Here is a 16467-nt window from a genome sequence, read left to right as displayed (position 1 = left end):
AACTTGATCTCTCTGTGTAATATGGACTGAAATAGCTTTGTTTCTCCTTTCCTGATATTGACTGTTTTATTGGTTCCCAGTAGTAATTCATAACTCAAGTAATAGATCAGTTGTGATTGGTTTCTTTTCTTTTGTTTTCCTTTGTGGAAAGGTTTGCTGTACCCTAAATGTCTTCTCCAAGACTGACACAGTAAGAGGTATTTTGGATAAATTACTGTAAGCAAGAAAACTGCACAGGTAAAAGATGTTCACAGCTAACTTTATTCAATACTTTAATATACAAATCTATGGAGTTTTTTCTTCACTGCAATATGACATGGCAGTTATTTTGTTTATGTTCATGCATTCTGCTTGAATACATACTTATTTATATACACCAATATTTTGTTCACTTACTTTCATTTTCCAAAGATCATCTGAAACAACTATAATAAATATTTTATTTCGAAAAAGGGGATAAAAAGCTTTACTTATATGATATAAGGAACTTGGTACTTTTCTGAAGGTTAAGTCAGATGCCATTCCATGTGTTTGAGGTCCACAGCTTATAGCCAGCAACAGTTTTAACATTAAAAATTTAGTGTTGTCCTTGCACTTGCTGATAAAATTAAGCTCAAAGGTCTCATTGTTTCCAAACAGAAGTTTTCTGAAACAGTGTCCATTTCTAAAATGTGTCATAAACATCAATAGGGGAAAAAAAATAAACTTCTCAACACTGGGACTAACAGGTCATTAACTTCATTTTGCATCCTCTTAGTGATACCAGTTTCTTTTCCTAGAAAAAGATTCCGTTTCATGACATGAAAATCTTACTGTTGGGAAAGAGGTTTTTGTATCTGCCAAAAGCAGAACTGCTGATTATCACCTTCACCCTGGCTGTGCCATCTTCAGGCATGACTTCTACTTCCTGAACTGTTGCTTCTTTATGTAGCCAACTGTAAAAGTAAAAGCATATTAGCATCTTAATGGTATGACACACTGCATAAAATATGATCTTGGTTTAGGTCAACATGTTCTATCTAGGTAATTCAACACTTGAAAAGATGAAGTGCTTTGCTTCTCTTCTCTGGGATATCTAATGGGGCTATTTTTTGTCAGAAAACTTTGATAATTATATCTGTCATTCTTAAGCAGATTAAAATCAGTATGATATGATTTGGAAGGTTTAGGACATGCACAACTAAGTCATATTTCTCCAAATCCTTCATACAATTTAAAATTATTTACCTTAGTTGAGGTCCCTCTAAGTTGACATCAATTGTCAGAATCTTCTTCCCTGTTGCTGTCAGTATTTTCTTCTCTATTTCTTGTTTCAGTTCTTCTAAACCATGCCCATGTAGAGCAGAAACAGCTAAAGCATTTTCTTCTGTGGGTTTATACCTGAAAGAAAATAATGCCTAGCACGTTTGTTCATGAAGATTAGATTGTGAAAATATTCCAAACTCATTTTTAACTGAGTTACTTTATACTGGCACCTTCTACAGAGGCCACTTCTTTTATGACTAAAGTGATTTCTTTGGTTATTAAAAGATAATTAATTCTTTTTAAGACCATAGTTACATACGTAAAAGATTGAGAAACACTATCAAATGTATTCTGAAGTGTGGGAGCTCTTCTAGACTAAGAATTAAAGAGCTTCCAGAACATAAGAAATGTTTAAGTACACTTAAGCATCTCCTGCTTACCTTTCTATCAAGTCCACTTTGTTATGAACTTCTACTATTGAGTCCAATAAATGACTGGGAAGATTAAGATTCTTCAGAACTGACAGGACAGTTGCTTTCTGGAGGATGGTTTCTGGATGAGTAATATCCCTCACGTGAACTATGAGATCCTAGCAAGGATCAATATACAATACCAGTTACCAGGCTGTAGAGGTTTTCCACCATTTTTGTATTGCTTATTCATATAAGATACTTCCCTATCCATTAGATAATGTACTGGCAGGTTAGCACGGTAAAATTAACTACTGAAACAGTATTAAACCAATTCTGTTTCTTGGACCATGATGGAAGAAAATCTGTAGCAGCTTAGTATTTCTCTTCACATTGAGCACAAATTGCCTCCAACAAACCTGAAACAAACCCTGTCAACCAAGCTAGCTACAGAATTCATATTTCAAGTAATATCTGATCTATTCTTTTCAAAGACAAGGCTGTGTAACGATAAGGCTTCAACAACACCAGAGGAAAAAAAGAGTGAACTCTAAAAAGCACTTTTAGAAGAGTAATGGCTGAAAAACTGTTTCAAAAATGGAGGGAAAAAACCCCATGTAACTTGTAATTCTATTTTTACATTCAAAATGCAGAAGATTATCCTTATGCTTAGCTCTCAGGATACTATTACTGGTGCTTCAATTAAAAAGCTTTATACAGAAGTTATCAGTTTCAAGTACGCACACAATCATGTTTGCCATGATAAAAACCAAGCAACCAAATTCAATATTTGCGTTCAAAACGTTTCATCATCTTTGCTCAAAACACTGCTTTAAACTTTTGAAAATCAGTAAGAAACAAATTTCTTGCCTTTCATTTAACACTTTGGAGAAAAACAAACAAGACAGTTTCAGCCAGGTTTTCAAAGCCCTGGTGAAATCTAATCCTCAGAAGCATTCTAGCATCTAGCCACCACTGAATTTAATTACCTTTGATGATACAGGCTTTTTTTTTTAATGTCTGTGTGTATGTATGCAGCTTTACACTTTGCTATAACACAGGCAAATAATGAGAAAATAATTGGAAAAGTACATTTATGTTAATTACGTGCTGCCTGCATCACATCACAATCACCCACTTTTAGTGCCATAGGAAACCTTAAGTTAAAACCAGATCATTTCAGCAGTTTTATTTCACTTTTAGCTCTTAAGAAAGCTAGTCTCAACTCACTCAGGTGCACTGTTCAGATATTTAATCAACAAAATCTGATTTATCTGCTTTACATATCATGGAGAAGGACACGTATATTCCAAATAAGCCCTTTCCAAAATCTCTTCATATTTGTATGTTCTGCATAATTTCAAGTATCAGAAAACTGGTTTACTGTAAGATATATACATCATTTTCTTAGGAAACTATTATAGTCAGCCAGATGTTTCACTAAGAGCAACTTGTCAATTAATTTCCCCTTTTTTGAAGGAGTGAGGATTATCTAACAGGAAATTAATTTGATTTCTCAATTTTTATAGTCAACTACTTACTGTGTAAGCCACTTCTTCTAATGTAGCTGAAAAGGACTCAACCAGACTATGTGGAAGATCAGTCAGGAACCCAATGGTGTCAACATAAATAACTGCCATATGTGAGGGCAGATAGCCAGCATGGGCTGTAACATCGAGAGTGGCAAACAGCTGATCCCTGGGTTGAAGTCCTGCTTCCCCAGTCAAGGCCTTGATCAAAGTAGTTTTTCCTAGTTAAATAAAAAAGGACAAGATTTTAATGGCTTGTTTCAAGTAAAAATGTCATTTGCAAGATCCAGGTGAATTGTGTGATGTAACATATTTTCACATCTACTTCAGTAATTTTAATGTGATCATTTAGTAATTTAGTGATCAGTTATCTGTATGATGTTAGGAAATCCAAAGACAGTCTTATAACTCGGGGTTGGGTTTAAGGTGAATGTATGGAAGCTATGCTGTGAAATCACAAGATGATCAAAGACTGATTTGATCTGTAAAGTGACCTACCCACATCTTTGTGCAAGGTAAGTTTGTTTTTACAAAGTTGTTGAATAAGAACACGAAATGGTCTTAAGATAATGTAACCTGGAAAAAAGTGTCTAGTCCAAAGTCTATTTATGCCTTGTGTAAGAATTCAAATTTAAAAAACAAAACCAAAAAACCAGTTTAGCTTTATTTATATTCTCTTAGGAACACGTCTCAAAACACTACACATAATCCATGAAAAGCTACAGTGCTTCTTAAGCACATTTCTCAGATCAACTGCCAACTCTTCTCAATTTTCTTCCTATGCCTCAAGCTTTCACAGTGATCTAAACACCTATGTACTTTTCTCTACCCATTCTGATCAAGTAGTAGTCTCATATAAAGGGACACCAACACTACAGTCTTCAGCACTATATATAAAATCTTTCTGGCACAATAGGTGCTAGGCATTTCTCTAAAACATGTCTCTGAGACTGAAAAAAACAAGCAGCTTAATTTGCCTTCCTAACTGTAACCTAACTGACATAAATTCATTACACAGTTTAAAAACTAATTAAAATATGAAGCCTACTCACACAGAAATGAGATTCTGGCTAGAGTTGCTAATTAAAAATTAGACAATATAATCTCTTTCACGTTACAATTTCAGGAGGTTTCACTTACCGCAGTTGGTATAGCCCATGATTGAGATCATCGGAAACTCGCGTTTTTTGCGCTGAGTTCTAAGTAAAGACCTTTTTCTTCTTAGTTTCTCCAGGGCATTCCTAATTTTAAGTTCTCTTTCTTTCAAGATACGATTCTGTGTCTCCAGAAATGTTTCCCCTGAAAAATACAGGTGAATAATTGGCCGAATAGTTTACAAGAGAAAAAGTAAACTAAGTGTTGTGCATTTGGAAAGCAAGTGAGTTAGCACTAGGGCATATGAAGTTAGAAATAAGCAACTAAAGCTATGTATTCTTGCCTAAGAATCAGAGTAAGTAATTATTAAAATATATGCTAAGTACTTTAGAATATCCATGCACACTTATGATAAACCCCTGTGGCAGGAAATAGTCTGTTCTTGACCACTTACTGAGAGAGTACAGACCAAAACTTTATTATTTACCTTGCTTTGTACATTTGCCTAATTAGATGCAGAACACGCAGGACAGTTTTTCCTCCTGACCTCCTCCAAAGCAAGTAAGATGCAACTACATTTGTTTAAAGGCTATGGAAGAAAAAAAATCTTCTAATTAATGAGAATATTTAGACTTTACCTGAGCCCATGATATATCGTGATCCACCTCTCTGCTGATCTCGCTGAGACACCTCATTTTTCAGATTTGACCTGGCAGCAGAGTAACAATTAACTAGAATCAATTTTCTTTAACTGAGCTATCCTAAAATGCCTAAAAAATGTGAAGCAGTAGTGATATTCTGACAGTACAAATAAAAACAGCAAATGACTGAGCTGTAAATAAAATCTGCTCGTGGCAAGAAGCCTGGCAAAAAAATCCAGATTTTCCTGGCTCAACTGTGGTTTGACGAAGCATGCAACCCTCTAAGCAAATTGTAATTGCTATTCTGAAACTTCAGAGAGTCAAAGATACCTCTGATGCGTCCCCACAACTCTCATCAACTGCCATGTATACATTTCTATGCCACGTAATGCAGAACTGTGGAAAATTCAGACAAGAATTAATGCCTTTAATCTTCCTTGTTTATAGCTTTCGTCATTAAACCCATCAGTATCATATATTGGATACACATATCCAATTACTACATATTCTTGTAATCCATCTTCCATTTTAGAAAGAACTGGAACCTTTTCCTGATAAAAACATTTTTTAAGACTATCTATTGAACACTTTCTGGTTTTGCCTGTCAGCTTAAAACAATGACATTATAGCAAACATTTCTATTTTCTAATCAATCTATGCAAACACTGTAAAAGTACTTTTTCTTTACAGTACTGTAAAGAAAGTATTGCTATTTTTGTTACTGTAAAGAAACAGTCACTAAAATGTGTAAATATCAGTATGTGATTTGCACAGCTCGAGGTACCTGAGAAGTGGAATTTCGGCCAAAGCTATCTGCAGTTTTGCTTCTTTAGTCCGGGCATTACAACGAAAAATGTGAAGTACAATGGTGTATCTGTCAAAGACTTTCACACCCCAGGCACCTTCTAGTTCTTTCTTTAGCCATGTAAGACAAAATAATTGAGATGTCTTCTGTCCCTCGCAGTATCACTACAGCATTTCCTACACAGCACTACACTTAGTTAGCTGATGGACACTTGAACTCAGAGGATCTCAGGATTCCATTTCAGTGGATGGGCAAGGATTATGAGCATGCAAATGCAAAATTTGGTTGACCATGAAGAAAATGAGTTAAGAAGAGAGTTTAGAAAGTAGAACTTTATGTCTAGGCTCATCAAATTCAGCGAGAATCCTTTCATTGCCTTTAATGGATTCTGGCAACACCTCTTACAGCATTATCACAGAATCAAGAATCTCAGTGGTTAAGTCCTTGTAAAAAATAATTATGCAATACTGGAATGGGAAAGGATAGGGATAACATAGGAAAATAAGAAGAAAAAGATCACTAAAATTTAAAAAAAATAGAGAGGAAGGCAAGAAAAATATTTAATAATAAGTTTTTCACAAAATACTTAAAAACTCCAACTAACCAAAATCCCTCACCCCTGATCTAATTCAGCAAAAGACACTTAAAAGTACGCACTGGTTTCCCTTTGTCAACTCTAAAATTCAGAATGCTTGCGTATCCATGTATATATATACATATCCATATATACATGTTGTATACATATTCTCAAACACTTTATTGAATCAAGTCTCTTTAATTGCTCTTAAGATCTAGATTTGTGAAAAGAAAAAAAATAGCAAATCCAGTACTAAAAGAACTCATACTCAGAGAATAAAAACTAGGAAATTGAAATGAAACAATTTCAACTTCCCTTTCACCAACAAAAGGAAGTGCTTGAGATAACCATCTACCAGAGATACTTACCATCTCTTCATTTTATAATTAGGAAAAGCATTCAAAATTACCAGCAAAGCATTGATGTTTGCTTGCACAGTTTGCATGCACTTTACACCCTGAATGATGCTATACATACAAAAACCCAAAAAAGTATTTATTTCAGTTTGTCTAAGCATTTCAAAAGAGTATCTACAGTTCACGCACCAAAAGTTTTACTGCCAGTGTTAAAAAAGAGAAGTACGCTCCGCCCCTCAACATTTCTTTTTAAGGGTTAGGAATGAAAGTTTAAATATTTGAAACATTAAAAAGTCATCTTGCTCTGAATTTACACCTCATATTCAAATTACAATTGAGCATCCACTGAACTATAGGAAAATAAAGACATTATCCAGTTCTGGTATAGGCACTTGAGCATATAGCTATTCCAAAATGTTGATGTTCTTCATAAAACCACCATGTTGTGAACAAGACCTTGAGTAACTTTTCCAGCATTTTAACTAGGGCAGTGGCAAATGTGGGAGATGAGTCTATAACAAATGATACTAGGCTGCTGAAAAATGCCATGCACTAGAGCTGGCAAACAGATGTATCAACTGGACAAACACAATAGGCATTAAGTTTCATTTCAACAAAACTCAGTCCTGTGCCTTCATATATTACCAATTGCAAATTCAGAGTCATAACTGACCGCTTCTCATAACATCAATACCTTCCAAACAATACCAATGTAAAGAATATTATTTGATACTGTATTCAGTTACCTTTGTCAGTGAAGATACTCTTTCCACATTCAAGAAGACAGCTGTCAGGTGTGGCAATTTTTTAATCTTTTCTGAAAGATAACCATTGCAAAATATAGTGTTAAATGTAAATTCTCTTTTTAAAATTCCCAGACTGTAAACCATTTTGCACTGAGCAGAATGTTCATAAAACGTCAAATGGCACCATATTCTTTGTTCATGGAACAGTTGCAATTGCACTGATTTAGTACTGTGCCAAGAACAGTTGCCAGTTTCACTTGTGTCCATCACATATACTTACTAAGTTGCCTCACACATTTGCTGTGAGCACAGGTTAAGCCTATTCTGTATTGCTTTTGTAACCTTAAAACATTATTTGAAGTTTGTCTGCAAATGTGTATGATGGATAAAAATTCTCCCTCTATTCAGCTTTCACACCTATCCTTAAACAGTTCAGCTGCAAAAGTCTTGCATTCAGAATAATTCAGTGCTGAAAGATCTCAGTCCTTACCTGTCAAAACCTGAAAGTTCCCTTTGCCAAAAACAAACTTCTTGTCAGGATTTTTTGTAGGAATAATTATTTTATCTAAAACTGTCCAATTCTGAAGAGTATCTACAAGAGCGACGGCCTCAGCAATCTGTAATTCAGCTTCAGGAACATAACAATAATAAAAAAGAAGAAATAAAGATTACAATGTACCATCATAACTCTGCTCAGATCTCCATTAACTACAGCACATGCATGAACACTACACTGAAATTGGGTATTTATTTTAACCTCTAGCACAAGGAGCAAAATGTCTTACCTCTAATCAGAGTAATTGAATAGTTTGATGAAATTTTATCACACAAAGCATTTTTTGCCAGTATAAATTATTTTTGCGGTTGTTGACTTAGAAGAATTTTTAATTGTATTGACAGAAACTACCAAGCTTTTTGGCTAAACAAGTGAAAATAACAACTAGCTGGAAAATCTGTTATTTCAGACAAGCACAAAACCATGTGATTAACACCTTGGTGTTTTGAGGCAATATTTTAAAAATTACTAACATGGCATATCCTGCTGCTTACTTCACAGCCACTTATTCGTAAAGGACCTACACTAGTTTACGACTTGCTAGAACCAGCAAATTCCAATCCTATATTCTGGTGCATCACTTATTTTTTTGAAGATTTTGTAAAACTGACTGAAAAACACTACATGGGCACATCAGATCAGTAGATCCAGTCTTGATTTGCCAAAATTTTCCTCTTCTCATAACAGATTTATCAAGTGTCTCTAGATAGCAAAATGTAATTTATATACTAAATAGGTTACCTTGGTCCAAAAGGTAATGTATTTTGAAAGATAACCATGATCCGCTTTCTCCTCATATATTGTTAGTATTTCTTGTAAAATGTAAATATTTCCTGTTCTATCGGTGGTGTTTCAACAATCATTCCAAAACATTTTTTTCGACTTCAGGCTCTTCATCTGGAGGGCCTCAAAAAATGGAAAGGGATCATTGCTATTCTTCTGCATTTTTGGGCAGAAAGGTGCTTTCATATTTTACTTATTTTTCAGTTGCAAAATAGGAGTGTTTCCGTAAATTCTGAAAAGGTTATAAACTTTACTTTGCAATGTGACAATTTGTTATAATTAGCAGCATTAATAAAACTAAATGACATTTAGGTTCATCACATAATAAATTCGAATACAAGAATAGATATCATACATAAATTGTCTATTGCCATCCAGAGGGACCTGGACAAGCTCTAGGAGCTGGCCCATGGGAATCTCATGAGGTTTAACAAGACCAAGTGCAAGGTGCTGCACCTGGGTCAGGACAAGCCCTGGTATCAATACAGGCTGGGGGATGAACAGCTCAAGAGCAGCCCTGCTGAGAAGGACTTGGGGGTGCTGGTGAACGAGAGGCTCCTCATGACCTGGCAATGTGTCTGCAGGTCAGAAAGCCAATTGTGTCCTGGGCTGCATCAAAAGCAGCGTGGCCAGCAGGTAAAGGGAGGTGATTCTGCCCTCTACTCTGCTCTGCTGAGAGCCCACCTGGAGCACTGCATCCAGCTCTGGGGTTCCCAGCACAAGACAGACATGGACCTGTTAATGGAGGCTGAGGGGAGGGCCACAAAGATGATCAGACAGATTGAACCTCTCCTATGTTGTTGAGAGAGGTGGTAGAGGGCTCATTCCTGGAAATATTCAAGGTAAGGTTGGATGGGGCTCTGAGCAACCTGGTCTACTGGCAGATGTCCCTGTTCATTGCAGCAGGGTCAGAGTAGATGACCTTTAAAGGTTCCTTCCGACCCAAACTCTTCTGTGATTCTATACATAAAAAGCTAACTTACAAGATGCTTAATACTTTCTATTGCAACTTTATAATTAGAGTTTGAAGAGTAGAATCAAATACATCACATAGTTTAATTGTGCAAGATTAGAGCACATGTATTAGCTAGCTACAAGGATTTCTGAGAGAAATCTAATAGTAGTCCTAAATTAGGTCCTTACAGAGGACTTCTTGGTGATTGCATCACTAAGTAACTGCATAACCACTTTAAGTCCCTGAGAGGACTTATACAAGACTTCATCTTCACTGCACTCTCTTCTTTGGACAGCAAAGTATTCCTGCTCTTCAGCCAACAGCTGGGCAAGCCTAAGGTCAAAGGTCTCCTGCCCAAATGGCCAGGCAGCACGGTTCAGGGCTGAAGGCTATTAACATTCTGCTAATGAGGGGGACACCCAGCTGTTTCCCTAAGGAACCTGCACACTCCTGCACTGAGATGTTCTGCCGTCAAAGATGCAAAGTTAGTATGATTTACAAGTCAAAGCACAGATCTGCCAACACTCACTGACAGCTCCTTGTCTTTTAAAAAGTTGTCAAAGAAGGAAAGAGTGACCTAAACCTTTTATCCGAGCTTGCATTTTGCAAACAGCATTTGGCAGTTTCTCTGCTGTAAGAGAGGGTCCACTTCACACTGCTGGCACTAATCACGGAAGCAATTTGGTTGGAAAAGATCTCTGAGAACATCGAGTCCAACCTGTGGCCCAACACCACCACGGCAACTAGACCATGGTACTAAGTGCTGCATCCAGTCATTCCTTAAACACCTCCAGGGGCGGTGACCCCACCACCTCCCAGGGTACTTCATTCCCAGTCCCCTGGCTGTATTCCTGCGCACCGCAGCGCTCCGGGAGCCCGCCCGCCCCCCGCACCCGTGGTGAGCGGCGACTTCCTCGGGCCCCACTTGACCGCGGGGTGCACGATGGCAACGCGCTGCGCGCCAGGCTCCAGGGCCAGCGGAGAGGGGCCCAGCAGCTCCTCCAGCTCTGCCTCATCCTCCTCCTCTTCTTCTTCCTCCTCTTCTTCTTCTTCTCCACGGCCGCCGGCGCCCGCCGCCCCCTTGCGCCTCCCCCCGCCGCCCGTGCCCGGCGGGTGCGGAGCCCTGAGCCGAGCGGCGGCGCTGAGCGGGCGGGCGGGCAGAGGGCGGCAGTGCCAGCGGGGCGCGCCCAGAGCCGCCGCCGCCGCCCGCCGGCAGCGCAGCAGCAACGACCGCGAGAGGCTCCCGGGCCCCATCGGCTCCTCCGGGCACGGCAGGGAGGGACCGTCCCCGGCCGCGTCCTTCCGGCCGCCGCGGAAGCGCCGCCGCCCGCCCATGTGACGGCGCTCCCCGCCCCCGACGGGCCCGGGCAAGGCCGTGATTGACGCCGGGGCCGCGCGGGGCCTGAGCCCGCCGCGCCGGGGGAGCGCCCGGGAGGGAGGGGGCGGCGTCGGTGAGTTTAATTTCTTTCTCTGTTTCATACTCTTCTGCGGACGGGGGGAGGGAGGGGCCTTCTGCCTCGGTTTGCCTGGAATTAACTCCCTTTGTTTTCCTTTCTTGACAGTTTTCGGCTGCTGTTTCGCCCGCGAGAGCCGAAGGGATGAGTTTTTAACGCTCCCGGTCTCGGTGAAGTTCCTTCAGAAGGTCGTGTCAGCTTTGCTATCTGTGCTGCTGAAAGAATGTAGCGGAAATGATAGCCGAGCTCAACGCAGCCAGCAGCCTTCCCAGCCAAAAGTAAGACCTGGCACAGGTTGCCTCTAAAATTTATTTGGTAAATTAGGATGCTGCCCCGTGGGTTTGTGCCTTGCAGATACCGAGACAATCTACAGTGTGTCATTCTGGGTGGGAGAGGGAAAAAAAAGGCATTTGCTGTGCGCTATGTCTTCTTACTAATGTGTTAATTTTATTCTCTTTTATGTATTGTTTAGCATCCTCTTAATGTAGTGTTTCATGCTGTTTGAAAGGGACCTTGGCCTTATAAGCTTTTCTGTGCCTTATTCACTGTAGTGCAAATGAACCTACTTTGAAAAAAAGAAAAGGGCAGATTCATGGTCAGTGCATGTGTTTCCTTCAGTGGTGAGTTTGGGGATGCTGAGGGGGAAGAGTACTAAGTAATCTATAGGCTCCCTGTTGGGACTGGAGGGGGCATAGCTGTTTTTGTCAGGAATCCAGCCTTCTCCCTCTTATAATGTATTTTTCAGTCATCAGTTGAGATGATCTAAAGTATTCATATTTACAGAATGATAATTAGAAGTTCTACTAGAGCAGATATAAATAAATAAATAAATAAATGGTAAAGTTAAAACATTTGGGCATATCTTGTTTGGTTTCAAAGCTTCTTAGATGTCCAATGCTGAGTGCTTTGAACTCGTTGCAGCCCAATCTTTGCTGATCCTGTCACCTGAGCCAGTTTGCTCTGGGTATTTTACTTCATTGTGCTCTAATAAAAGCTGAGAGAGTTGTAGTCCGTGATGACAGTTAATATAGGTTCCCATATGGCCTTTCAAGTATGTTTCATCTGAAACCAGCCTTTTAGCTTCAGAAGTGTCATGAAGGCACCTGATAGTTGTTTAGTGGAGCTTCTTATGTTGCTTCTTAAAGATCAAGCACTTGTGTTGAAATTTATAATTTAAAAAAAGCTATGTGTAGGATTCTTTCAGTAATAGATTAATTGTTTCTTTTTACACAGCTAAAGGAATAATGTTATCTTTTAGGTAAACAGATAGCTTTCTTATTAAGTGTTAGTCACCAAATGTTCCAAAACTGAGTTCAGAAGTTACCACAATAGTATTGTGTTTGAGGACTAGATGTAGGACTTGGCTTCCTTCCTACTTCAGGTGTTTTATCTCATCAGTAATACTTCAAGTGCTAGTGAAAGGACCATATTGTGGCAACAATGCAAGGTAAAAATTAGTCTCTGAGCGTTATGTAACTGAGCATAAAGGTGAAAATTGGGATGAGATAGGAAGGGAATTCGGCTTATGCTTTCTTACGGAATGCTGATGGAAGCAAACTAAATGGCTAAGAGCTGTTTCTTCCAGTGCTTGAGGCAGTGGATTTATGTATGCAAAAGTATTCAGGTGTAGAATAACAGGGGGTGGAAATAAAAACCTAACTAGTTCAGAATTTGTTAAACCTACTGTTGCACTCCTGTAGTTGAAAAGATGTTAGATGGAATTATGGATAGGGATTGCTGCGGAAGTGATCCCCATGTCCTCCTCAACTAGGTACAGTAGTTCCTATTTTGCTCAAGAGGATAAGGTGATGTTATAATTCTTTTAACAGTTTCTTCAACAGAAATGTAGTTGTGCAAATAAAAACTCCATTTAAATATCTCATTTGATTGCTAAGTGCTTTTATGGGGTTCAGTTTCTTGGTGTTGGTCTAGTTCCTGCAGATATTTACATACCTGCCTTATGAATAGCCTTACTGGAAACATCAGTATTAAAAGGGAAAAAAAAAAAGAGAAGAGAAAAGAGAAGCAAGAGTATTAATAGTATTTGAATTTTAAAACTCCTCTACTTTAGTGTCAGTTGTCTGTTGTAGTTCTTCCTGGGGCATTGCTGTGTTCTGTGGCATGCTGATAACCAAACCAGTTCAGAAACCAAATGGATTTCTAGTATTAATATTTAGTGTTTAGTTACATTTGTTGAGTGTTTAAGACATGTTTAGTTGCATGTGTGACAGTTATTCTGGTTTCATCCCAGATACGTTGTTTTACTTGGCATTGTGAGCCCAACATGAGGAAGCTGTAGATCAGCGTCCTCCTCACTCTTGCAGGTTTTGCTGAGCTTTGGTAACACGCTGTTCCATATGCCAGGCATTCCCCTGCTTTGTTGAGCCCCTTTTGCTACAAGTACATTTTGTCTTGCATAAGGTACAAAGTAAGTAGCACAGGCCCAGTAGACACTGTCTGCAGTGCCATCCTTCAGGATGTTCTTGGGAAAGAGATGAATGAGTTAGAACTTCAAAGAAGTATGTTCTAGACAGAAGTACTAAAACCAGTACGTGATCAGACAAGTACTTGACGGAACTGTCCTGCAGCAGTTCTGATTTTTTAATTAGTTAAATGTTTTAAATCAACTTGAACTCAATCATAGTTGCTGTAATCAAATGCAGTGCATTTATTTTCATTACGAGATGGAGTAGGTTGCTAAAGACTACTTGTAAACAATTCAGGAAAACTTTTTGAAAGCGTGTTAAGTGTTATGTTGAGGTATAATGGAGAAACAGGTAACCCATGTTGGATTGCATCTGAGTTGTAGTTCTAGTGAAACAGCGCAAGTGAGAACTTGTTAGTCCAGCCCCATAGCGTTGCATTCTGCTTTGAAATCAAGAGTGAAGAGATTTAATCACAAAGGAGAACCATTTACTTGACAAACATGTTTGGATTCTTTTTGGTTTTGCGGTCTGTAGAAGAATCTGGGAAGAGCAAACTGGCATCAGAAAAGCAATACATATTGCTATCTCTTGCTGCTTGTTCTTTTCAGGTAGGAAGTCTCTGGTGATACTTGAGATACTTAATTTCTGTGGCTCACAATTATAAGTCAAGACCCTTGAAAACTTTTGCAAATGATTGCCTATATCATGCTGACTCAGCTGTGAACTATAGTTCATTCTACTTTTCACATGCAAAAGTCCAGACTAGAAGTCCTGATGTAAGGATTAGTTCGTCCTTAATTATTTTCTTTGCTTCCATTTGTCAAACATTGTGGCATGTTTTGAACTTTTCTATGAGAAGTGGTTAATTGAATTTAACTTTCATGAGACTTTTCTCTGTAGGGAAGGTAAGCATTTACATAATTGTATTTAGAAATTTTGCACATTTTATTTTGCACATGTAATTTTATATCTATATAGAATTTTTATAGGAGCCTTTGGAAGCATAATTCTACGTTGCTTCTTGAAGTGTCTTAATAGATTAAAAAAGTTAACAGAGACTTTTTTAAATAAAAATTTCTGTCTGCTCTCACTGACAGAATAACATCAGGACCTTGGTCGTGCAGTTGATGCTATTCAGCCTCAGAATTTGCTTTGCAAAGCAGTCTTGGGAAGTAGAACGACAGGAATGCTTATCTGGCATTGATAAACCTTGCTGGAGTTGAGCTGGCTCAGCATCCATATCACAGTTAATTCTCCATCTGGATTAGCCAACCTTGGATACTGGAGTGCTGACTGTATTTGACAGTGTAATACACTGTCTTTTCCTTTGTAAAGTGGTCACTTGTGTTAGCACACTCTCTTGTTGCAGCAATATCATGAAAATAAAGTAATTGTACACTCTCATATTTACTTTCTTTTTGTGCCTTCTTATAGTACAAGTCAACTGGCTTCATGTCCTGGCCACTGTAGTTTAAAAGGAGGCCATAGCAGTCAGCTTCCAGCACTGGACCTGCTGCACAAGTGGGATCCAGCTCGTCTGCTCAAATGTGACCTTTGGCAAAGCACATTGTTAGCATTGGGAATGATGAAAAGTGGCATGATTTCATTGCAGATAAATGTATGGCTTCAGATCTCCCAGAAGGTGCTTCTTTCTTTATAAAATTATTCCTCCATCATATTAGCAATGACCTGCAAATGAAATTTCTTATGTGTCTTTTTTCTTCAGCATGTTTTATAGAGAAAATAAACCAGATTCCTCCTCTCATTTTAAATTGTACACCCGTCAAATATTACTGCCTTGTTTTGTTTAGAGCACCCGCAGAATGAATGCATACTTGTGTTATTGGTTCATGGTGCAAAGCTATTAAGTCAACAAAGGCTGCACTAAGTCAACATCAGCTTTCTGTTTCATTTACTTACTTTCTACTTCCTTGATATCTTTGATGGTTTTCCTAGTTTTCTGATTTTTCGTGTATCTTACAGGAAAGCCAATAGGCTGAAAAAGGCCCAAATTTCTGTTGTATTTTTAAAGTTTGCTGTTTGTTTTTTAGTAACAAAATGCCATGACTTCCAAACAATTAATTAAAAATACTAAAATACATATAAATGCTTTTATTTTCTTCTGTTGTTTGTGCTGAAGTGTGTAGTTCTGTGTTCTCATTGCTAACCCCTTCAACATGTTTGTTACACTTTAGAGTGAATGCTGTCCATGATGAGACTGTGCCTGAGTCTGCTGTGCAGAATGGCACCTGTGTGAGAAACGGCAACCTGAAAACACCAGTAAGTCGGTTTTAAAAACTTTTAAAAAATATTTAATTACTTAAAGTGCAGAATTTATTTTCTGTCTCATTCCATTGTTACAAAAATGATATTACATAAAGTAGTCTCAGTGCATCTAAAATCTAGTTACTGGATATAGCTTGATCCTCAAATTCCATTGGCTGGCATCAGAACCTCAGTGCTGGCTCTCAGTTTGTTTCAGCATGTGATTTTCCTTCCCTGGGCTTAGTGTGCAGCTGGTGTTGATCTGCAGGTTGTGAGTTTAACCTGAGAGTGAAAAGATGTAGAGGAGTTTCCGTGCTTGCTGTCTGTTCTTCAGAAATTACAGCTGATACTGAAAACTGCCTTCTGGGTGGTATACAACTGTACAGAAGATTCTTTCCTGTTATACCTTCCTATGCTTATGACTCATTGTTGAGAAAAAATTCAAGCAGATAAATCCTTTCTTTCGTTCCCCTTTAGTACAGTTGTGTTTGAGAAAGCTTTATGGGTGTCCTTGGGAGATAAAAGTTAGCAGCCTGGGGAAGTGATCGCAGTAAGGGTGAAATAAACTCATTGTTAGGGGATAATTCATGTGTCTGTGAACGTCTGGTGTGCACTGCGTTTTCT

The 16467-nt window shown here is 38.5% G+C and overlaps 2 protein-coding genes across 3 annotated transcripts in view; one reads left to right on the top strand and one right to left on the bottom strand.

The window, feature by feature from the left end:
- Positions 1-238: 238 nt before the first annotated feature.
- GTPBP6 (GTP binding protein 6 (putative)) lies at positions 239-11048 on the bottom strand. The gene is made up of 10 exons (XM_051806984.1): positions 10592-11048; positions 7895-8032; positions 7405-7475; positions 5705-5835; positions 4918-4988; positions 4325-4483; positions 3197-3405; positions 1686-1834; positions 1228-1380; positions 239-935 (listed from the first exon to the last, which is right to left on the bottom strand). The coding sequence occupies exons 1-10, from the start codon at positions 11031-11033 to the stop codon at positions 794-796; spliced, it is 1665 nt and encodes a 554-aa protein (XP_051662944.1). The 5' UTR covers positions 11034-11048; the 3' UTR covers positions 239-793.
- Positions 11006-16467, top strand: part of LOC127479690 (cohesin subunit SA-2-like) — a 60123-nt gene continuing 54661 nt past the window's right edge. The window contains exons 1-3 of one of the 2 annotated variants that reach the window (XM_051806967.1): positions 11006-11149; positions 11261-11430; positions 15774-15858. In XM_051806967.1, coding sequence (XP_051662927.1) covers positions 11387-11430; positions 15774-15858 — 129 coding nt within the window. In that variant the 5' untranslated portion in view covers positions 11006-11149; positions 11261-11386. Of the gene's footprint in view, positions 11150-11260; positions 11431-15012; positions 15221-15773; positions 15859-16467 lie in introns of those variants that run through there. The other variant, XM_051806968.1, reaches the window with a different exon arrangement.

Source organism: Manacus candei, unplaced genomic scaffold, assembly GCF_025592945.1.
Source record: "Manacus candei isolate 608988 ecotype Guabito, Panama unplaced genomic scaffold, ASM2559294v1 h1tg000069l, whole genome shotgun sequence".
Lineage (NCBI taxonomy): Eukaryota > Metazoa > Chordata > Aves > Passeriformes > Pipridae > Manacus > Manacus candei.
Note: the sequence above shows the minus strand (reverse complement) of the source record. Positions and strands in the feature narration are given on the sequence as shown.

Bases quoted from the DNA above. Each gene is read 5' to 3' on its own strand.
- GTPBP6 (XM_051806984.1), bottom strand. From the start codon at position 11,033: ATGGGCGGGCGGCGGCGCTTCCGCGGCGGCCGGAAGGACGCGGCCGGG. The intron at 8,033-10,591 runs GTGCGGGGGGCG...ATGTTCCTGAAG, and splicing joins GAAGTCGCCGCTCACCACGG to CTGAATTACAGATTGCTGAG. The intron at 7,476-7,894 runs GTAAGGACTGAG...GTTATCTTTCAG, and splicing joins GAACTTTCAGGTTTTGACAG to AAAAGATTAAAAAATTGCCA.